Raw genomic sequence first — 24,378 nt, 5'->3', positions numbered from 1 at the left:
GCTTGCGTTGTTATAGATATTATTATAGATTGAACTACCCAGCAGCATATAAAGTAGGGGGAATTATCTCCTCCAGCTGCAACATTAAAATGCTCCTTACACGTTATTGCATTAATAAAAAAAAAATTATATAAAATATATATACCACTACTAACTACCTTCTGGACAGTTGAATTTTGGACAGAAATTAAAAATATGTTTTTTCCTGATAATACTTTTAAATGTTTGAATGCAGGACTTTTAATTGTAATGAATTACTTTTTGATTACTACTTTTACTTTAGTAAAGGATCTGAATACTTCTTCCACCTCTGGCTATTACTTATCAGTAGGTGGTATAATAGATGAGGCAGTCCAGTTCTGCACACCAAGCTTCAGCCAGACAGCAAGGGAAACCAGTTTTGGGGGGTAGGTTGAGAGCACAGAGAGGGGCAGTGTGAGGTGGATTTGAGCGGAAGGTGTCTCGGGCGGGAATGGAGGTGGGGGGATGTTTGAGCACAGCCCTGGTCGTTGGTGCAGTTGATGGCTCTCACAGAGGCCGGTTTGTGGCCCTATAGGGGAGAGAGTTGGAGGGAAAAGGGTGAGAGGGGGGAGGCAGACGGGGTCTGTCTGCACACTGAGGTCTGTTGTCCTCTCGGCAGCTTCCAGCATATGGCCAAAGCATTAGGTCTCACCGAAGAAAAAAATAATACTTCCACTGAAAAAAACAGGCGGAAAAGTAGCTCGCACTCTGTCTGGGAGCAGGTTTTCAGACTGGAACTGCGTCACGCCACCTTTGACTGGTGACATTGTCAAATCGTCTGTCAGCCCATTTTAGCTCTGTATTTATGATCAACCAGAGGTGATGATGCAGTCAGCAGTCCCATCTACTCCTATGCATATGTGTGTGCATAACTTAGTTTTAATTACAACTTCAACTCAAACTTAATTATAACATGTCATGTTAGAGAAGCATCCAGCTGTAATCGTTTTTAGGAAACAACAACAGATGAATATGTGAAGTTCTGCTTCAGTGATCGTGCCGTGAAGCCAGACAAAACTAGTAAAACTTTTGTTCAGCAGTCAACATCAGAGGGTTTTTACTGCCATCAGATTCTGGACTGGGTTTATGAATTAGCCGCCAGCTTCAAAATGACCTGAATCCCGGTCATACAGGCGGTGTGGATGAGCCAAGCCTTTGATGATTCTCGACTTCCCTGTTAAAATGTCTCTATATGCCCTCATTGGAGGGAACGGGGGCAGGATGTGGTCGCACCTTCTTGGCAACGTCTCCTGCCCATATGGCTCAAGACGGCCGCACGTTGGTGTATACCCAGTCTCAACAGCTCACCGCCTTGTGCATGAGCTGCTTTGATGCTGTACATTCTGCTCTGTGTCACCGACTTTTACATGGCTTGGATGCCAGTTGTTCCTGTGAATAGTTTGAACCGCGAAGTTTGGCGTCCAGCGGTATATTGTAGCCAAGGGTTCTTTGAATTCTCCAACCTGGAGCTCAAGTAAAGGAAAATTGGTCCAACCTGAGGAATGAGGCTAGTGCAAGCAGCTGTGCTCCTGTAATCTGAGGAGCCAATGGCATGATTTCTAAAAAACACAGTCAAACTTCAAGCGGTTGAAACGCAACTCTCCTTTGTGATTCAGAAGAGTCACTGTCATCATGTTGTTTTGATATCTTTCGATAGTGGGAGGTTTCCTCAACTGCACATAAATCGTCTGAGATTTCAGTGAAGTTCTTTGTTAAACACCGGTAATTCAGAGTCTGTACGCCATCACTGTGCTTTGAAGTGCTTTGATCCACTATATTGACGTAAATGGGGAGCAGCACGCTGGCTGTCCTGTTGTGCTAAGCATATGGGGTAAATTTCTTCCATGTGTGAAGCCCTATGAAGTAGAGATCAGTCTTTTCCATAGAAAAAGGAAGGTGGGGAGATCCAGATGCGCTCAGCGTTCACTCCCTCTGGGAATTTGTTGAATCAACATTCCCCTTGATATATCAGAGAATGATTCCTCTTAATGTGTTTCCTCATATGTTATGTGCATTTCTCATAAACTCCTTTTTTCCTTCTGAAGCTTGTGCGCCTACCACATGTGAGTCATAGCCGCTAACGACTATTTCATCGAATGACAGCTATAATTGTCCTCAGCAGTCACTCCGCCATTCAGTAAATCCGCTCCATGTTTTGTGTGAGTTCAGGGCCAAAGAGGAAGTGCTTTGGTTTCTTTGGCACACAGCAAGACCCCGACCTGGCCTCCCCCCAATTCAGGGAGTCAAAGTTTGCCTCTCGTGTTGCTTGTGCAAACACAGAGTTTGGTGTTTGATACAATTTTTTTTTTCTCTCTCAGAGAGGTACAGAGAGGAGAGAGCCAGTTGTGAAGCATGGTGGTGTGGGGTGTGCTGCTAAAGTTCAGCAGAGTACACCCTTGAAGTGGTCTGCATGTTTCAGAAAGGAAGTCATCATTTGAGCGATTCTCTTTGCAGCAGTGACAAAGTGCATCCAATAAGTTGATGTAGGTTTTTCTCTCTTACTCCCCTTTGTCCCCTTCTTCTTCTCTCCGTAGCTTTAGTATATTAGATATAGAGATGCATTTGTTTGGGTCAAAAACATAATGAAGGGAGTATAAAAAAGCAAAGCCAGATTTGTCTTTTTTCACCAAAAACCACTCTTCAGGCAATGGGTTTGTGTACTGTACCTGTATGTACACATATTTTGTATGTGTTTAAATGAGGGGGGTCACAGACAGCAGGAGGCAGCAGACTGCCAAGTTTGCACGCCACTCATTCAGCAGAATGATACTGAGAGGGGGGATAAGCGAACAACAGAGCGCCTAAGAGGGGCGGGGGGAACCAGACAGGAGTGGGAGGGGGTTTGAAGAGCACTAGAGTGAGGGAAAGAAGGTACGGAGAAAAAGAGACTACAGAGAGAGTCTGCAAACAGTAACTCTAGCCCTCAGTTTGTCTGTGAGTACGACTACCCTGAACTTTCTGAGGTGGTGGAGCGTAAAACGAGATGAAGGAGCTGTGTGTACACACCTCCCCCTCTTCCTCTGCGTCTCCCGGATGTCCTGCAGGCCAGTCCTCCGTAAGATCAAGCCACACTGGGACCCTTGGACCTCCATGCATGGTGTCAGGGGGCTCCACTATGGACATGGATCCTCTTGGGCCTGATTTCGTGTCCATGTGTCTCTTGGCAGATGAGTCCTACCAGAAGCTGGCTATGGAGACCATGGAGGAGCTGGACTGGTGTCTGGACCAGTTGGAGACCATTCAGACCTACCGCTCTGTCAGTGACATGGCCTCCACCAAGGTAGGACAATTTAGCCCACATATTATTATATGTGTGCAAACAGTGCAATTGGTTGTTGCTAGGAAGTTTTTGCATCCACAAATGCAATGATGTGACTTTAAAAAAGTCTGTCAATGATGGATGGGGTTTTCATTTGAGCTGCTTGTTATGCAAGATACATTTCTCTTCAAAACTAAACATTACACTGTCATACTTTAGACAATTACCTGAAGGGAATCATGTATCATGTATAGAGGGATTTCAGGTACTGTAAATAGCGCCTCTCCGAAGTTACAAGGTATCAGACAATTTTATCAACTCAACCTTTTTAATCTCCACATTGCAAGTTGTAAAAATGGTCATATAAACACTAATATGCTCTTAAAGGCCGATATTTATGATCACGTCTCACAGTGCAGCTTAAACGCTTATAAATATATGTTTAACTGTGCCATTGCCTGCTCTATCCACTGAGACAGTGATCACCAGACCTCCCAGGCACACAGCACACCGCCACTATACAGTGTCATGTCTCCCAAACCAAAAATAACAAGATTTAGTGCAAAGACGATAATTATTATTATCACAATATGTATTTTGTAATACCCTGTCAGAAGACATGAAATTGAGACTGAACTTGTTATGATGATGACCTGAATGACTTGTACACAGCCGTACAATTGGTCTTTGTTGCAGTGTGGTTGTCAATTCATAGTGTATGAAAAATGTAAATTGCTTTTTGCCGCATTGACGCACTTGCAAAGTAACAGCCATTCTGTGGTTGTGTATGAGCTGGCATAATTTTATGGATCTCATGTAAAAGTGTTTTGCATACTTAATTTATGACTTCCTGTTGTCTTTTAATAGCAAAATTGCCTGTGTTCCATGGAAGGTGCTGTTCTGCTTTAGTTTAATTCCGATATTCAAACTACCTGTTGTACAACCAGGCTGAGCTTCAGATGTGCACGCAGTATGATTTAAACTGCACACAGATGCATTTGTCATTTACTTTAGTGTGTTGTGGATGTTGGCTCTGTTGTAATGTTGGGCTCAGTGGGACATTGGAATACTTCAATGTCATCATAAAATGTCACACCTAACTGAAAGACATCCGTTTGTTCAGACTATAGTTTGAGATTAACAGAGAAAAGTAGGATTTGTTAGAGGAAGGTATAGTACTTGAGCATGCATACATACTTACTTGAAGTTAGCCAATATTGAGTTTATCTGATAGGTTTTCTCTAAAAAGAAAAATAATAAAATAAGTAGAGCGGTGCTTTGAGCTGAATGCTAACGTCAGCACGCTATGCTCACAATGACGATGTTAACATGCTAATGCTCATATTTAGCAGTTTGAGCTAAAGCGTGATTTATACTTCTACGTAAAATCTACGCCATGGCTTCGTACGTAGGCACGTGGAGACACTGACCTACGTCGTAACCTAACGTGCACCTCTCGAAAAATTTAACACGTCGCCGCGATGCACGTCATGTCTTGGCAGCGTTGCATTTCCCCCTACTCATTTCCAGAGGTGTCAATTAATGAAGTATTTGAATTTTGTTACCTTACTTAAGTAGACATTTTGGGTATCTATACTTTAATGGAGTAATTATTTTACAGCAGACTTTTTACCTCTACTCTTTACATTTTCACGCAATTATCTGTACTTTCTAATCCTTAAAATACCCTCGTTACTCCTATTTCAGTTTGCTTGTTTTTCATTCCGGCTTGTCATTGTTTAAAAAAAACAAACACAAAAAAAAGCCCTATCCAGATAAATCGCGCCATCCGGATAGAGTGAATTTGATTGTGGTTGGATGAGAAGTATAAACATATACCATTCCGACACCCTATTGGTTTATACGCAAATGTCCCAACCAAGCACCGGCAATTTTCAGTTTTGTTATCTTACATGCATTGCCCTCACAGATTCCTGCAGCTGAGCTTTGATGTACATTTACATTCCAATAAAAGCTATTGATAACATGCCTCTGAAGTTTGACTTTTTGCACCATTACAATACTTATAGGCAACTAGTCATCATATCTTCCGCTCCATGAAACACTCACCAACTCTCACTTCTCTTTCGCTCTACCACACACTCCCCACACACACACATGCTGGCTCGAAGCACACACCAACGCACAAGTATAAACTTCAGGCCACTTACGTAAGCTACGACGAAAGCTCTGCGTGGAGCCTCCGCAGAACCATAAATGACTACATTTACAAGCTGTCAATTTTAGGGTTATGGTCGGGTTAAGGTCACTATTCGGGTTTCTGAAACATTCGGAATAACCCGTTTACATGCGTGAGCAGAGAGAGTTACTCCTGTATACATGGCATTTGTAATCAAATGGCAATATCCCGACGTAAACGGCGACGCACGGTTAACGTCTGGACGTAGCCTACGGACAACCTTAAGACGCAATAACTTTTCGGTCACCTTCTTATAAATCTCACTATCTCGGACTTTCTGCCGTCAACAAAAGACTTTGTGTTTTCACCACACTAATAAAGAAATTGGTTTCCTCCTCGCTCCAAAAGTGTGGTGCAGCACAGCACAGCAAATCTCGCCATGTTTACCTCTACTTTTGTTTACTCCGGTATACTGCGCGCGCAGTTTTTCTGCATTGACATATATATATATATAACTATATTATTATAGTATATAATTATTATTATAACTATGTTTTCTGGCGCATACAAGAAGTTCCTCTACTCAAAAGACCAAGATTCCTTGCGAATAGAACATGCGCAGAACACAAATCAATGTTCCTTTTGATGGAGATATGCCGATACGCGTTTACATGACCAAAATGTCGGGTTAGAAAAGGGGTAACCCAGGTAGCATATTCGGGTTTTTAAAAACCGGAATATGAGCATATTCGGGTTTTTGCCGGTGTTTACATGGCCGTGCGCGACCGGGTTATTGCTAATATTCCGGTTTTGAACGGGTAATTGGCTGCATGTAAACGTAGTCAATGACACTTAAGACTAATTAGCAAATAAGTACAGCTGAGCCTGAAGGAAAAGTTTGGAATTAGTTTTGCAGATATTTAATTATTTACCAAGGTTTTGGACAAATTCAAAATCTTACATGATGATGCTATACGGAAAGTTATGGGATAACCAAAGTCATTACATTCATCCTAATGGAGACATGAATGTATGTACCACATTTCGTGGCAACCCATCCAATACTTGTGAAGTGTTTTCACACAAAAAAAACAGAAATGTTATGATATGATCTAATGATGATGCTGGATGAAAAGTCAAGGACAAGTCATTGGAACGCCCTCTGGGCACCATGAATGTCTTAACCAAACACTAGACAAATAAATGTTGCCACCCGTGGAGAACCCTGCTAGCGTGGCTAAAAAGATAAAGCATCCATTTTCATCAATTGGACTGACAGATTAGATAAATCCAACATGTTATTTTAAACCTTAAAAAAAAACAAAAAAACAGCAGCTTTCTGGTTTGGTTTAAATGAATCTAAATAAACACACTGTGGTGTTTCAAGACAACACAAAGCAGCTATTTAGAACTAATTACTTCCCTTTGCTTTGATGAACGTTTTTTTGTGCATATTTCATTTGTGCAGAGCTCAACCAAATTACTACAGTGCCCAGTATTACTCAACCCCCACGCAAACAGTGGAGACTGTATGGCGGCGTCCAATTATAAACACCCAGGGTGGTGTTGTCCATTTCCGTCTGTATTCTACACTGTGGTCTGAGGGAGGATTGGGATGGGGAGGGGTGTTGTCAGACCGTAACGGGTGACTGTGACCGTGACACCAGTTTTCTGTCTCTTTATATCCTGTGCCCCCCGCAGCCCCCTCTCTTCTGTTGCTCCCTGGTTACCAGACGACAATGGCTGCACCATGCAGCCAGGTTGAGTCTTTACAGACAACCACGTCACTGGGATTGTCAAGACAATGAGCACAAGGCCCTGCAGGCGCACAGCCGCTCGGGCAGGCAGGCCGGACACATTGTCCGCCCTGAGTCAGAGTCCTCCCAGTATGACCCAGCACCAACACCAAGCACTGTTGACCAATGGTGTTTTTTCGAAAGAACAGAGGTCAACACTTTATGATGTTAGAGTTATGATGCGTCAGTGTACTAGATTGTTGTGCAATTGTACAGGGATGGAAAGAAATCATTTATTGGTCCACTTACGTTTGAATTCCAAAATTGGTGTCAAACACAGTTTCATTATTGCACCATTAATGCAGCATCTGCAGGCTTTTGCTCCTTCCCAGCATTTATATGACGTGATGTTTGACAAAGAGCCCGTTTCTTTTCAGAAGCAGAGGGGATGTAATTGATCCCACGATGAAACCCAGGGTGTCTCCACTTTCAGTGTCCAAGGGCACAGGTGTATCCGGGGCTACGGGGACCACACACCCTGCTGACCGCCAGCCTGGTCGCTGTGACCTCAGAGCGGGGAGCTGCTCCCATGCCCCTCACTATCATTAGCCTCGCCACACTTCCATGCTGATGCTTGCGATGGCCTTGGACAAACACTGCCATCTGAATCCAGTTAGAGGAGTTTAGCGCTTTGCGGGTTAGCGTGCGAGCGAGCCCCCGAGCAGAGCACGAGCGAGTAGGAAACTTTAACTCACGTGTGGTCACTTCAACTTTGAAGCACCGCTTTCTTCAGAGGGGAAAAAATGACAAAATTATTGAAACAGATGTAGTGGTGGGTCTGTAGCTGCAGCAGGGGTAATGTACATTAAATTATAGTGTTGTGATTCCGTTTGACTGAAAGGGTGGTGAGCAGATCAAACAAGCTGCAGTAGTGATTATGGTGCCTAATTGTAATTAAAAACTTATGTAATCTGCTGTTATCATGGAAAATAAGCCAAGATGAGGAAGGTGAACTGTAACCTATTATTATCTAGTTCTCATCAACACCTTTCTAGGAAATGTTTCTTTTCTAATGTTACTTAACTGTGAAAACTTGTTAGATAAGAGTGTTGACACTGTAAACAGCCACACGGGACAGAGGCAGCATTGGATCACCCTGGGCTTTGTCAGATTGCACAGTTGAGGTATTGCAATACGAGGTCAAGCTGTTCCTGTGCAGTCCAATTTCAATCTCTGTTCTGTTTCAGTAAAGGTCAGAGTGTGCCATAAGAAGTGAGCCAACTTTTAAAGAGCTGTCTCAAAGGAATACATACATGTCATTTGTGATTTTGTGATAAACTTGTTATCTGGGACTTTTCAGTAATGAGCTCAGGTATGTTAATTGTTTGGTGCCTGAGGCCATGTTAGGAAGCAGATAGTCTACCAGTAAATGACCTCAGTGAATTTCTCCATCAAGTTAAGGGGAAGTAGGTGGGGACACATGCTCGGGCCTGTGTCGGGAGGGAGGAGCCATCTACCTCTTGTTAGACTGTGTGGGCCAGTCAGTCAAGTCAGCTTTATTGCTATATGTTTCCTGCCTGACTCCACTTCAGAAAAGAGAATAGAGAGAGAGGAAGCAGAGTCTGAGACACACTGAACAAAATTATTGCTTGTGAAGCTTTTACAAGATTTCTTTTAGGTTGTGTTTGGTTTTTGTAAAGTGACAATGGGACTATGTTGTTCTGAAAAGGAAAAGCAAAACTTTGGGATGCATATGAGTTGGAAAAAGGTGAGTTAGTTTTCGAGCAGCTTGCATTGTGCTGTGGGACTGTAGTCTGCCATAATAATGTTTGATTTAAGGTGATTTCTTTAGAAAACAAGATTAAATATTGAATTTAGTTAGCTTTTGTTTTTGCTTATTACATTGAGATGTTCGTGTCTTGTTATGGCTCATTTGTTTTAGGATTCAGGCCACTAAGAAAAACCAGTAGTGTGGTGCCATATTTGGTTTAAAAAAACATTTTGACGCTTAATTTAAATGAGCTCAAACATATCATTTACATTGTTATTTTGACAATGACTCCAGGCATCTATTTTGAATATTCAAACTTTATGAGGCATCAGCTCATCATCTGCTGAGAACTAACCACATGCTTTTTTTTTTTAGTTTATGAAACTTCTCTAAGTTGCCTAAGAACAGGACTTGTTCTGAGTGCGAGTATTCTTTGCTAACGTAAAAGGATGTATGAGTTAACGCCATGCATTGAGTAATCTATTGTCCTGAACACACTCATAGTCATGCCACCATGCTGTGAGAGTATGCTGTGCGTCTGAGCTGAACTTTATGACCCCGGTTGACTAAAATCGGGCTCTGTGCCTGATTCATTTCCTAAAGGTCACACAAATCCACACTGCTCTGCTTCTTTTTTTAAAGAATAAATTACGAGTTCTCTTTGAATAGAATAAAACCTTCTGATTCCAAGCTCAAATTTTTGTCCTTACGAGCTCTCTTTGATTTTTATGGACTGCCTCTGGCAGTCTGGGTTTTGAGCGCAGCCAATCCTTTGAAAGTGGTATTCAAGTTTCATAGTCAATTAGATGTTAGCTGTCTGCTTGACTGTTATTAGACAGCTGTTAAGACCAGAAGAGAAAAGACCACATTGTAAAAAATAAAAAACTGGCAAAAAGCATAATCATGGCTGGGTCTTTTGAAGACATTATAAAATCAGGAAATTACAATCACATTTTCAGGAAAAATAATTGATTGCTCCATTATCCCATTGTTTATATTATAACGATTAGGATGTGCTTTTGCATTAGTGCTTCTCTTTCTTGACAAGAAAAGCTGTTTTGCATCAGAATCTGCCTTCCTTAAAAACATAGTCTAGCCTAGTTGTGTCAATCCAGTGCATCTCTGCTACAGCTTGTGTGTGTGTGTGTGTGTGTGTGTGTGTGTGTGTGTGTGTGTGTGTGTGTGTGTGTGTGTGTGTGTGTGTGTGTGTGTGTGTGTGTGTGTGTGTGTGTGATGCAATCTGTTTCGAGTGGGGACCACCGTTAGAACGATGGAGGGTGCCACGTGACTCTGTTGCTATGGCGTTCAGGTTGTCGTGCAATTGGTGGTACACTGGTGGGCGGCAGACTGAAAACTCTCATCTGTCTCCCATCATCTCCGTTTTTGAGTCTTTTAATACAGAAAACTGCAGCAGTGAGACAGGAAACGCATTGATTTTGGACAATATTGTAGACAATTGTCTAAAATTGAGAACAAGAACAGGCCTTTAAGATGTACTGCAATGATTAGGGACTGGAGTGTGTACAGCAGCTTATGGTTCTACTCCTGCAATGAAAAGACTCAACCCCAGTCTGGTAAATTAATACCCGGCGTCTCCTCACCCATGTGATAATCGCTCTGATGCTTTGAAGCCTCACATTGCGCAGTATGCGTTGGATCTGTTCTGCATTACTGAGCAGGGGGAGCCAATCGAGGAGAGAGGGAAACCGAGGTGGAGGAAAGAGACAGTGGGAGGGGGTTTGCAGAGAGCGCAGGAGTGAGGGAGAGAGAGAGAGAGAGGGAGAGACAGGGAAAGATGAGGGGGGATTCTCCAAACTCCAATTTTCTGCAATGCTGTGCATGGCTCAGTGTTTAGCAAGGGTGGGAGGCAGAGAGAGAGAGAGAGAGAGAGACACTCCATTAGCCTGTCTGCCACAGGGGACTCTACAGCTAGAGCGCACCACCCTCCTCATCCTCCTCTCTGCCTTTCTCTGTCCCTCCTTTCCCTTTCTCTTACAGCCTGCCTCCCTGCCTTGCTCAATCTGGGCTTGGGAAGGCTGGATTTCCCCCTTGCATGTCACTGAATAACATTTGGATGGTAGCAGGATGAGAAAGGTTTAGAGAGACGGACAGAGGCGGCAAGAACCGAAGAAAAGGAAAGGAAATATTGATTGCATCCCTGGGTATTTCATCACTCTTGCCAGCGGCTTGCGATCCTGGAAAACAGTGGGCGACGCTATGAGGAGGCGCATTTGGCCGGGGGTGTAGTGGTCCGCCACAGCCCCTCTTTGGAGAGTTCAGCTGGGGCGTTTTATATCATAGTCGACCGGTGGAAGGCAGGGATTTAGTTCCGCTTTGAGCTTCAGGTTGTAGAGCTAAGCTCAGCCTTGGGGATCCACTCAGAGAGGAGCATACAGGGCTTCTGCTGGGGAGCGCCAGGGGCTCAGCACAGCTCAGCACCATGCCTGAGGCCAACTACCTGTTCTCTGTGTCCTGGGGATACATCAAGGTGTGTCCCAGAGAAGATGGCATAGATGGGACTGTGTGTGTGTGTGTGTGTGTGTGTGTGTGTGTGTGTGTGTGTGTGTGTGTGTGTGTGTGTGTGTGTGTGTGTGTGTGTGTGTGTGTGTGTGTGTGTGTGTGTGTGTGTACATGCACATACTGTATATTCATGTCTTTTCACTGTAGCTAGTGAAACGTCTCAGATTTCCCACTTTGATTTTGTTGTGTTTCAGTTGCACACTTGGATGTGTTTGATTAAGATTCTGTCATCCTGCTCAGTGGTGGCGTGCATTGAAAAAAACGGGCATATTTAGTTTCTCTGGAAAAACTCAGCATAAACATTATGGCATTGTATTTTGTTCATTATGCACTGTATTTTGTTTATTGAAATGCTCGACAGTCAAGTGTCTTAGTGGCTAACTCAAACCAGGACCAAGAAAACAAACAGACCTTATATGGCGCATAAAAAAACAGAGGCCATGTTCTCATGGGACATATTCCAGTGGAAAATAACAGAAAATGCTTTATTCCTCTGCTCGGAAATAGCAGCAAAATTAATAAACCAATGTGTATTTTCTTGTATAGTTCATTCAACCTCATGTGTTATTTTTATTTTTTTTATCTCTATGCCTCCAGTTCAAGAGGATGCTGAACCGGGAGTTAAGCCACCTGTCTGAGATGAGTCGCTCAGGCAACCAAGTGTCAGAGTACATCTCCAACACCTTCCTAGGTGAGCACTGCAGCACATATCCACACACAAATATGAATTGCACGAGTGCAATGTAAGACTTCAATGAGCCAACAGCCTTTACGTGGCAGAGGTTGTGAGGTTACCAAAAGCATTTGCAAAGTAGTGGAGTGCAGCTTCACTGCTCTTAAACTAGTCTGATCTGGTCTGGATCGGAGATGCAGAGAGTCCCCTTTCTCTGACTGCAGAGAGATGTGTGTGTGGGGGGGGGGGCTATATTTGGGGAATACTGCCCTCTGGAGAGATCAGGGGCTATGAGCGCGAAGAGGGAGAATGTTTGTGTGCATGCGGTGCCATCAGGTTCAGATAGACACTGCATTATTCATCAGGATGACAGCAGTGTTTCCTTGTCTCTTAAAAGCCCGGCAGCTCTTCGTGACTCACAGCCAGCCAGTCTGCCCCTCAGGTTTTCCACCTTCCCATCCAACTCACCATCAGCATGCACCCAGACAAGCCAGCTTATCAGGGCTGTGTGCAGACTAACGCACTGCTCTTGCTAGTAAACATTCCTCCATCTTCTCGCTCTCCGAGAAGCAAAGCCTTCATGGGAAGAAGACAGGCTGGATGCATGCATGGTGAAAAGACGGTACTTCTCCTAACAAAGGAAGTGGTGCAGTGAAAGAGATTTCTGAAATGATAGAGCTGAGAGAAGAGACAAACAGCGCAGAAAGAAACTCAAGCTTATCTTTTGAAGCTTAGTGGTTTTGTTGCCGTCTGTATTGCAGCTAACACCTGTCAGGTGTAGTGAGATCATTTTCTTTCTGTGCTTTGTGGAGGGTGCCACTGAGATATGTTTCTCTCACTGCGTTGTATGTGGTGCACATATTCAGGCTGAGGGAGTCTTGCGATCACCCACATACAGTACAAACAGCCGCATAGAGCATTTGAGAATCACTTTCAGCCCGCAGACGGACTGAATCACATACACCAAACAAACCCGCATACTAACCAAAACACAACATGACAACATTTTGGCCTACTATGAGCCAGCTTTCCACGAATCTGTGGATTGTTATTGCAACAGGGCTCAGTTTCTCAGAATGCACAGGCCAGTGGAGCATTATCAGATATCACAACATCTCATCAACACTTCTTGACCCTTCTTGAAATTCTTATTTTTGTTTTGTTTTTCACTGTCAAGAGAAATTCATTTTTTGCAAAGTAAATTGTAACCGAAGGATTGCTTGCTAATTAAACAACTGTCAGTGCAGCTTTAATGTGTTGTCACGTAGGTGTGAGAGGTCAACTATTTCTCAGTGTTAAGTTTGTTTACTCAGTACAAGCCATGATGCTTATACTACATACCCTAGCATTGTCTGCTTCTGTCTCTGGAGTAAATTAAACAATTTCTTTTTGTGTCTTCTATTTTTCTCCAGACAAGCAGAATGAGTTGGAGCTTCCATGTCCAGTTCCTAAGTCGAGGGAAAGGAAGAGGAGACAGGGCCAGCAGCAGCAGCAGCAGCAACAGCAGCAGCAGCAGCAGCAGGGTGGGATGATGACGCAGATCAGTGGGGTGAGGAAGGTCAGCCACACGCCCAGCATCTCTGGAAGCACCAGCAATCGTTTTGGGGTCAAGACGGACCAGGAGGAACTGCTGTCGAAGGTAAGCGATGGACAGATAATACAGCAACGAAATATATAACATGTAAGTTGTGTGACTGGCTGAGACACTTACAGTCGTCTTCTCTAACAGGACCTGGAGGACATCAACAAATGGGGCCTGAATATCTTCAAAGTGGCCGAGCACTCCCACAACCGCCCGCTGACATGCATCATGTACACCATCTTTCAGGTCAGTGCTTTGCCTCTTCATTCTCCTCATCTTCCACCTCATCATCAAGTCAGAAGGAGCTCATAAAAAAAAAGTGTGAAAGCGTTCATACACACACACCCACACACACCCACACACACACACACACACACACACACACACACACACACACACATGGCTATAGAAGTCATGAGGCACAGCCCACCTCAGTGTGTACAGTATGTTTACAGTCTGTTACGTTCAACTGTCAGTATCTACAGGGCCATCCGCTAGAGGGACATTAGCACTTGAAATTGATTTCTAGCTGGCAGGAGAGCCAAATGTTTTCATTTTCAGCCCCTTTAGTACTATATGATTTATAATTTGACGAATACGGTTTAAGAATCGATTTTAAGGTCAGATCACTAGCCTGCTGGCGAATGCGTCGACAGTAGGAGATGCTTAAAAATACAACCAACGTCTTGTTTTTTTTTCTGATTTTCTCCCTCTGTGTCGCATGCAGGAGCGAGACCTGATGAGGACATTCAAGATTCCAACGGACACCTTTGTGACGTTCATGCTGACCTTGGAGGGCCACTATCACTCCGACGTGGCCTACCACAACAGCCTGCACGCCGCTGACGTAGCCCAGTCCACACATATCCTCCTGTCCACTCCCGCACTTGATGTAAGTGACTTACTCGGATAGTGATGTAATGTCACTATTTTAATAAGTTAAGTTCCGGGTAATTATCGGATTGACACCATTAAAGTGTGGCAATATCGCCCACACCTAACGTCACAAATACACTGGCATGCTAGTGAATCTGCATGCCGGAGAGGATGACAGATAGAAGGATCGGCCTCAAACAATTGTTTAATACCTTACCTTGTTTGGCCAGTTTACTGACGGTGAAGTTAATCTCCTTGTATTCTTCTTCCTTTCCTCAAACACAGGCTGTCTTCACAGATCTGGAGATCTTGGCAGCCATTTTCGCTGCAGCCATTCACGACGTGGACCACCCAGGAGTGTCCAACCAGTTCCTCATCAACACCAGTAAGTGCTCTTTACTGGCACTTGTGGTCCATCAAAAAAGTGTTGTTTAGTTTACATTTATAAAATAGGCAGATATTATTTGCATGGTTTAATGGGATCTGTCCCCAAAGGCAACAATGTGGGGTTTTAAGGGACATTGCATGGCAGCCATAGTTACCTGACCTGAGTTTAAAAAGCTAGAGCTCCATTTAATTTCTCTCTTCCTGTCATTTCTCCCTCCCTCCTCTGCCTTTAGATTCCGAGCTGGCTCTGATGTACAACGATGAGTCAGTGCTGGAGAACCACCACCTGGCCGTGGGCTTCAAGTTGCTGCAGGAGGACAACTGCGACATCTTCCAAAACCTCACCAAGAAGCAGAGGCAGACGCTCCGGAGGATGGTCATCGACATGGTGAGGAAACCACATTATATCTGTCTGATGGCAGTTACAGCTTTCAGTGTGCGTGTGTGTGTGTGTGTGTGTGTGTGTGTGTGTGAGTGTGAATGTCTTGATTGCTTTATTGCTTCCCTCTTAAATTATTTCTTACATCATCCTCTGTGTCTTTCTCTCATCTAGGTATTGGCAACTGACATGTCTAAACACATGAGCCTGCTGGCTAATCTGAAGACGATGGTGGAAACCAAGAAAGTGACCAGCTCTGGAGTCCTGCTGTTGGACAACTACACGGACAGGATGCAGGTAAAGCTCTTACACACATGATGCAGAATAGATTAGTACACACGAAAGAGATGCAAAATGTTGATTTTATATATTTTTTTTCTCTCTGCAGGTTTTGCGTAACATGGTTCACTGTGCGGACCTGAGCAACCCGACCAAGCCTCTGGATTTGTACCGACAGTGGACAGACAGGATCATGGATGAGTTCTTCCACCAGGGAGACAGAGAGAGGGAGAGGGGGATGGAAATCAGTCCGATGTGCGACAAACACACAGCTTCAGTGGAGAGAACACAGGTAGAGAGCACGCACATCTAGCTCCAAATATAGAAAGTTAATATTGTAGTTATTTATTTTTATTTTTACTGACATCATGCCTTGTTGTCTTTTCTAGGTTGGCTTCATCGATTACATTGTCCACCCTCTGTGGGAGACGTGGGCCGACCTGGTCCACCCCGACGCCCAGGACATCCTGGACACACTTGAGGACAACAGGAACTGGTACCAGAGCATGATCCCCGAGAGTCCCTCCCCTCCCTTCTACACCAGCGACGGGGAAGGCGGCCCACATGGGGAGGAGGAGGGCGGACCTGTGGGGAGTAAATTTCAATTTGAGCTGACGCTGGATGACCAGGATGGACAGTGTGGAGACGAGGAGAGCACGATGATGGAGACGGCTGACGGTGTGATACTCGAAGACCACGCCTCTGAACAGGACGGGGTAGAAATGGCGACACGTGACGTCTCCCCAGCAGAAACATAGCTGAACTGATGGGGTTCTTAGAGTGCAGCAAGTTTTGCTGTTTTGGCTGAATTCATTTAATTGCAGTAGAGCAATCCTGCAATCTGGCTCTTTGGAGCTGCCTGGCAGAGAGGGCCTGACTGCATGTGGGGCACCCCTGCAAACAAGGTTTGGAAACCCTGTGGCAGTTTGTTTTTCAGCCCCCTAGAAGGGAGCTGGAAGAGGTCTGTTCTTTAAAGAAGGGACTACCGTCAGACTGCAGAGGCAGGGTTGAATCTCACAGACAAAGAAGGTGAAGTGGATGATATGTATCCATGTACTGGGACTAGTAAAAATTCTAAACTTGCACTTCAGGAGGTTTTTTATGTTTATGTTTGATTCTTTGTATTGTGTTGGGATTAGATGCCACCTGGTTAAAGTGTCCAACCAAAAACTACTGGTCAGCTTCAAGCTACAAGTTATTTGTACCCAAGTAGTTTTTTCCTAACACTTGTTTAAAAAAAGAAAGAAAGTTGTGTGCCTTTTTTTAAACAACCGTGTCTTTTTCTAAGTGTTTTTATAATTTATTGAAAACATTCATGTAGCTGTAAAATGTGTCAGATTTTCTACAGAAAGGATACATTTGTCTCACAGTCTTCCTAATGTTCTGGCAATATTATGAGCTTGTTCTCACAAAAGCGTTCAGTGGATGTATTTCTAAAATCAGACAACTTCCCAGCACAATTTGCACTTTGTGGCATAGGACAAAGAGTGGAAAGCATCCGTAATTTACATTATTGTAAACATGTAAACCCAAAATAATTTGATTTAGTCAACAGTTTTTTCTCTCCAATAATTAATTTCACAAGCAATTAAATAAGTCATGGATCAAATCCCTTGAAAGTGGAAAAAATGTTTTGTATTTTTGAGTCCAAAAACAAAAAAACTCCAAAGATCCTGTAAAGAAAGCACTTTGTTGATTCCACTGCCACCTCTGAAGAGTGTGATCCCATGTAACTAATAATGATACTTGTCAAATTGAACCTTGACATCGCCGTGTAGCACCTGCATGAAGATATCAGGCAAATGAAAGCCAATAATGAAGTGAAATTTCACCAAAAATGTGTAAAAGACAAACGAAAGAAATCTCCTCACCTTGTATTGTGCTGAGCTATCCCCGTATGGAAAATCTGTTTCCACCTTGTAATTCCCCCGTTTCATCATCTTTTGAACTTTGAATGACTGTAAGACTGTGTGCACATTTAAAAAACACCTGTTAGTAATAGAATAATTGTATCTTGTAGTTTTTATTCCAGCACTTTGAATATGTTGACAGTTGCGCAGCTAATCTGTCCAACACTACCTTAAAGGTACCACAATGTAAGGTGAAACCTTCAGTATAAAGGGGGGGGGGGTTAATATCGCGTCATGACACGATATCTCCCGTGTGTTTGTGTGTGTGTGTGTGTGTGTGTGTGTGTGCGTGCGTGCGTGTGTGTCACAGTTGCACAATCTTGTTGCACCCAGCTGTGTCGTGCCAATCCTTCAGCTGTTTGGAACAGTGTATTTATTATCGTTCTCCTTGTATATGATACTATTGATATTGATTGTTAATATTCCTTGTATATTTGATATTATTTATATGCACTACCACAGTTTGACTGAACTTGTCTGGTGGTTCTGTTTTATTGTATTTAGCAAGCTGTTTTGCTATTAAGATCGTAACATGAAGTTTCGCAGATCACTTTTGACAATTTGAAGTGTTTGCTTTTGAAATTTCAGAACCGTTTCTAAACCAACACCACACGTGAGGTGCAGAAGAAGTCTGGCTTTTGTTTTTTGTCTTTTGTTCCTGGCGGATTATGAAGGCTGGATATTTACTGCAGTATATTGTGTACAGTGACGGGTCATTGTACAGCTACAGGAATATTTGCTGAAATATATAAACATTTGTTTCAACTATATTTTTTCAGTGTCTTCCTCACAATTTATGGTAAAATGTTGTATGTTGTGCTCAACAGATGTTTTCTATTGGATTATTAAAATGGGCATGTATTACAGAATTTTCTGGTCTGTGTGTTATTGGATCACATTCGCAAACAAATCATAAGAATGTCATTTACATAAATACTTATTTGTTATAACTATATATGTATATTTATTTATCCTCGTCTCAGAACTTTACATCAACCTGGAGGAGGGATGACATGTTGGAATTCTTTACCTGTTTATCAAGACTAAACGACAGCCATCCCTCGGCTGTATTAAGGACAACACAAATTAGATCCATTGTCAGAGCAATTACGTGAAACCTGATGTGGTTTTGTTGATTTCATGGTTCCAGTTTTGCAACTCTGTTCATGGTTCCAGTTTTGCAACTCTGAGGGGAAAACCAGAAATGACAGGAGAAGGCAAACAACGTGATTGAGTCACTCGCCTGCACTGACACCAGTGACATGTCTTCCCTCCGATTTGAGTTCAGTAACTGCTGGACGCTGAGCCAGCTATGTAAACAGGAAGGGGAGAGATAGCCACGCTATGTGCCGGGCCCTCAGGGCATTCACTCTCCTATGGCCGCGAGCACCTGACCCGAGCAGATTAGCATCTGGAATACGTGATTAGCAGGAGGGCATGCTGGGTAAAATTGGAACAAAGCCAGAGATGACTTTTAAAGATTTCAGTTTCTGAGAGGAGGAAGACATTTAATCATGTAATCTCATCTTCACTACTCGTTATGTGGGATTTTATTGCATTCACCATGTCACCGAAGTAGTAGTAGTCATCAAACTACCAGGTACTATAGGAGAGAAAACTTGGCAGTACTCATCCTTTGTTCCTGACACAATGCGAAAAGTGTACTGCCCTAAAATGTACTACATGTGCTCCATGTGGGATTTATAATTAATAAATCAGAGACATTTTGGAGACGTTAGATTTAGTTCACTTTGGAGTTTGTGGATGTCTGGATGACGACCAGAAACCTGCATCGTCCTCCTCTTTCTTTAGATTCAGCAAAAATGAGGCAACTGTTGATGGTAAACACGGGCGCAGACGAGGACAAGTGTTTTCCATGGTGGTGGTCCATACTGCCATGGCAATGGGCAGTGAGGTTTGTCTCTAACACAAGTCTTGTTGGTGACTGACGTCAGTTGGCTGAGGGCAGACTGCCCCGGCCCTGGCAGCAGTGTCTGTGAACCGCCTGGGTTCAGCCTGGGCCGGAGGCTCCTTCTGCCAGTGGATCCAGCTGACAGCCAGTCAACCTCATTTCTCCACTCTACCAGCCAGGCTCTGAAAGGGCCCACGGCAAGAGAGGAAGAGAACCACTTCCAGCAAAACAAACCTGCTCTCTCCGTATTCACTTTATAAAAACAAATGTCTTTCCTGGAGTTTCTCCTGGCCAGCCGCTGTTTGTTTTTAGTTGAGTTGACAGTAAGGACTGAAGTCAATTGGGCAGTCATTTGGAGAAATACAGGCTAATTCCAGGATCTTGTGTGTGTGTGTGTGTGTGTGTGTGTCTGTGTGTGTGTCTGTGTGTGTGGCAGAGATCAGCTCAGAGTGGCTGAGACAGATGGGTAAGTTCTGCCCCGCTCTAAAGAAAATGATGAATCTGGAAAAGATCAGATTATGCAGTCAGCATCCTCTGAGGCTTTTCAGTTTGTGTGTGTGTGTGTCTTGTGTTTCATGGACTCTAAACTGCAGGATTAGGACAATAACAGGATGCGTCCTTCCCAGAAAATGTCACAAATCATCTAGTTATCAAACATGGCGGCAGTCATCATAGATATGCCATTGTTTGCTTCCCAGTGTGGATCTGCCTTTGCATGCAACTGCCTTAAATATCTGCAAATACATGGAATGTGTATGGCAGCAGTTCTATGATCCTCAGAATGAGCAAATGCATGTGAAATGTCAAAACACACCCAAAATGTAAGACATGGTTTTCTGACCTTTCCATGAAGGAAAAAGGGGACCAGGCATGCAGTGTTTACTACCAACATATAAGATAATATTTATCAAATTTGCCTTTTCACGGGGAAAAAAACAACTGAATAATACTGTATTAGGGATACAAATATTATAGTAATTCTGTGTGATGAATGCATTTTTGAATTATTCTTAAAATGCATTCATTGGATGTGATTTAAAAAAATAAGTGGATTCTCGGACATTAGCCTGTGTGTAAAGCACTTGCCCGTGTCAAATCACATTTATCATGATGCATTTAAGGACATGGCACCAGCCTGACATTTGTACTGATTCCTCTGGGCTCTTTTACCCAGGGTGCAGCGAGCCTGGGAATTGTTCAGACATGGAAGGGAACATCCCTGTGGGGACGCAGCGGCACACAAGAGCACGCTGTCATCCTTGTTTGTCCAAACATTAATAAATAAATAAAACACCCCTGGGATTATACATGCATACTGAAACATGACACACTGAAGCACACGCATGCTTGCACACACACACACAGACACACACACAATGCACACACACACAAACACACACACCCACACACACTGAAAATTGTGTGACATAAAAGATGAACAGATGTGACACGTGAGGATGGAGGGAGCCTGTTACACCTGAGGGGAAAAGAAGAAAGATGGAATAGTGAATATTGACTATGCATGTACAGACACACAACCTGAACCCATCCAAACACCAGGTGAACATGCTCATTTCATATGCAGTGCGGATGTTGACTTCCTCACCCGGGGCGATTATAGGATCAGACCTTTAGGGGGGCTCAGCCCCTGATGAGAATGTGACACGGATACAGTGCCTTGCAAAAGTGTTAACCCCCCCCCCGTGCTAAATCAATAATTTCATTAGCCGATAATCTCTGAGCTAGCTACTAAACAACGTCAGCTAACGTTTTTTTTGACACTATTAACACTATGATGGAACTAAACCGGACACTTTATAAGTCACAGCAAATGACCAATTTTGACACAATGTTCTCAATGCAATTTTGATTGCTTACATTTCAATTTGGGTTCTAATCTGCGCCATGAAATTACCAACTTCTTCTCTTTCTCTGGGGATTACCAACGTTAAACTTCACAACCGCACTCCTGCATGTTTATCGGTGTGTCCCTGCTCTCCCTCTCATAGATTAGATAGAGCAAGACTCAGCCAACGGCGGGAGTCTGGCACCATAACCTCCGATTGGCCAAAACTACATTTCATTTGACCCTTTCCTTGACGGGGTTACAGGTGCATAGCATGGGCGACAGCGACACAGGACATTAAACCTGTTTCAAGCCCTTTGAACCTGTAATTGTTTGTCCTGTGTCACTAACGGACAAGTTCGCAAACTCTAACTTGAAGCACTTTTTTTTTTTATTATAATTTTTAGGGGGGCTGAGATGAAATTTAGGGGGGCTTGAGCCCTCCCAAAAAGGGTCTAAAATCGCCACTGTAATCCCCACCAGTATTGCAACCGCACAGAATGAAGGCTTTCCCTCTGTGAAATTTGGTTTCATGGAGCTCAGATCAAGATAAAAATCTACTGTAAACCAAATCACGTTTAACCTGCATGTCCGTCTCTTGATTTTGCCCACATCGATAATCGACCTTATTTGACACGCGGACAGAGAGAGAAAGGGGAGAGAATGCAGCTCTGTAGCTCTCTGGTGTGTCAAAGTGAGCTAGTGCGTGGGAGGAGATGTTCGATAACATGCACTGCAGTGAAACAGTCTGTGGTGGAGAGAAAGAAACTGAGAGAGAGAAAAATAGAGAGAGAGGAGGCCTACCCCAAATGAAAATATCAAATATACCACATCTATTGGGGTGAGATAAACAAAACATTCTCGGTGCAGCACAACGCCCACGGCTTAGATCTGAATCTAACAGGGGAAGCTTCATTGTTGCATATTGTCTCTTTATTTCTCAAACAAACATCAAATTATGGTTAACAATGTGTGTCACTGCTGATGAATTAGAGATAAGAGTGTTGTTTGACGGTAATACCCTGTTGTTGCTGTATTTTCCAGACTTCAGTTTATTATTCACCACCACAACCCTTTCCATAGTATAAATAGAGTATATGAACGATAAAGCTATACAGGTTTACCTGGAAAAATTCTCTGTGTTCAACACCTACAGTACAAAGTAAAGTTGTCCCATGTTTTTTTTTTTTTTTTTTTATCATACTGAAACTATTGTTTTTCTTGTCATCGTACGAGAGATGAGATTAGTCACATCGTTGTTTTGTTTTTGAATTCCAGTAAGGATCTGAGAGCGTCACAGTCTGCAAGCACAGGCCCAGCTTCCTCTGTGCTCACTGAACTGCACTGTATTACAAGAGCGATAAGGCCTCAGCTTTTCGCCCTCCACCCTGACCGGGGCAGACAGCTGCTCTACACCCCCAGACGCTGCCCTCCACGTCGGCATCAGGCTTCTCTAACGTGGGCCTCTATGTGTGGAACTGATGGAGGATGCAGATAAGAGAGGCTGTTGTGACTGGGCTGTCTAAAAGTAAAATGTGATGATGGTCAGATAGCAAATAATTGTGGTGTTTGTGTCTCTGCATGTCCGCGCGTGTGTGGAATGTGTGCATGTTGAGTGGTGTAAACGTGCCTATACAGTGGTAGACTCATACTGTATAATGTGTTACTTAAGTTAAAGAACCAATACAACAATCTAAAAAACCCTACGCAAGAAAAAGTACAAAATTGTCAATCTACTTAAAGTATCAACAGTAAACACACTCATTCTGCAGAAGGATATTTTATAGTGTATTACATTGTCAGATTGTTACTGATGCATTATTGTACAAGTTGAATTATCTATAGTAGGCCTAGCTGGTTGAGTTGAAGCTAGTTTTAACTACACTACTCCACACAGCCACATGATAAACCGGGGGATGATTAAATGGGTATAAAAAATTAATTCTGCTACACAAATTTGTATTCATGGGATGCAAACAGTTATTTAAATGAAGATAAGTGAGACGTTAAGAAGGGAATAACTCTTTGGTTGAACTGCTGACAACTCATAAACATCTGAAATGGAGCAAGGGCCCCGATCAACACAGCGTTTTTTGTAAGGGTTCACAAGGCAACAAAGGCTAATACTTTCCACTGCTGATAACATACTGTATATATGCGCTTTGTCTGTTTTGAAAACAGAGACACCATTGAGCACAATGTAAACAGCGTAGACGTAGGCTGAGCGTCTCGCTGTAGGCCTATGTCGAAGGGCAGCGTGGCAGAGTGGCCTACGTGCAAGATCAGAGTGCCACCAGATATGCCATGCCTTGTCTCCACTCTACCATGTCAGTCTCATTAAACCCCAGGCAGCAGCAGGCCAGTTTTCCTTTTCTTCTCTCTCTCCCTCTCTCCATCTCTTTTTCAGTGTTTTAATGGTTCAGAACAAAAACCACACATGAAAGAGTTCAAAGAGTAAACCTTTATCTGCCGGTTTTGTTTGCAAAATGTGCTCTCTGGTGCTGTTAGCAGGGGATGGAAAATCAAGTATCAGTGAGGGCAAATGTAAGTTCTTTATTTATTTACTTTGAAGTCCCACTCAGGCAGGGGCCCTCAGTCAAGCATGTGCTACCAGTGCTCTCCCTCTCTCTCCTGACATAAAGCTATTGATGACAGCACAGATGGTATGCAAATTAAGTGAGAGGTTGGTTTTAAAAGTGCCTTAAAATACATAGAAATTGAAAATTGTTATTGCACCAAATACGGAAATATTTGGTGTTTTATATGTTATATGGGCTATGCGTGAATAAGTATATATTGCTATTGTTTGAAATATATATTCTGACAAAATCAAAGGTTATGAAGTATAAAGAATAAAAAAAGATGTTAAATAATGTGGGACCAACCGAATCCAATACATAAATGGCCTAATTTAATTCATAGAAATTTCTTTTACAGGTTTTCGGTTACACGGCTCCCACTTAAAATATGCAATTGCCATTGCCTAATAAGAATACTTCTTCTTGAATGCACCAGGTAAATTATTTACCTAGAGCCCTTTTAATAAAGGGCGCAATATTTACCAGTGCAGTAGCGACACCTTGTGGC

General features: G+C 43.1%; 1 protein-coding gene across 8 annotated transcripts in view; it reads left to right on the top strand.

The window, feature by feature from the left end:
* Positions 1 to 18,402, top strand: part of LOC120568103 (cAMP-specific 3',5'-cyclic phosphodiesterase 4B-like) — a 59,084-nt gene extending 40,682 nt beyond the window's left edge. For 6 of the 8 annotated variants that reach the window (XM_039815341.1, XM_039815342.1, XM_039815344.1 and 3 more), the window contains 10 exons: positions 3,189 to 3,301; positions 12,045 to 12,138; positions 13,533 to 13,759; positions 13,850 to 13,948; positions 14,430 to 14,594; positions 14,864 to 14,963; positions 15,199 to 15,353; positions 15,519 to 15,641; positions 15,733 to 15,915; positions 16,013 to 18,402. In XM_039815341.1, the coding sequence (XP_039671275.1) occupies positions 3,189 to 3,301; positions 12,045 to 12,138; positions 13,533 to 13,759; positions 13,850 to 13,948; positions 14,430 to 14,594; positions 14,864 to 14,963; positions 15,199 to 15,353; positions 15,519 to 15,641; positions 15,733 to 15,915; positions 16,013 to 16,381 (1,628 nt within the window). In that variant the 3' untranslated portion in view covers positions 16,382 to 18,402. Of the gene's footprint in view, positions 1 to 3,188; positions 3,302 to 10,693; positions 11,416 to 12,044; positions 12,139 to 13,532; positions 13,760 to 13,849; positions 13,949 to 14,429; positions 14,595 to 14,863; positions 14,964 to 15,198; positions 15,354 to 15,518; positions 15,642 to 15,732; positions 15,916 to 16,012 lie in introns of those variants that run through there. The other 2 variants (XM_039815343.1, XM_039815348.1) reach the window with 2 other exon arrangements.
* Positions 18,403 to 24,378: the final 5,976 nt, after the last annotated feature.

Source organism: Perca fluviatilis, chromosome 11 (assembly GCF_010015445.1).
Source record: "Perca fluviatilis chromosome 11, GENO_Pfluv_1.0, whole genome shotgun sequence".
NCBI classification, from domain to species: Eukaryota; Metazoa; Chordata; class Actinopteri; order Perciformes; family Percidae; genus Perca; species Perca fluviatilis.
This window is presented reverse-complemented; position numbering and strand designations above follow the sequence as displayed.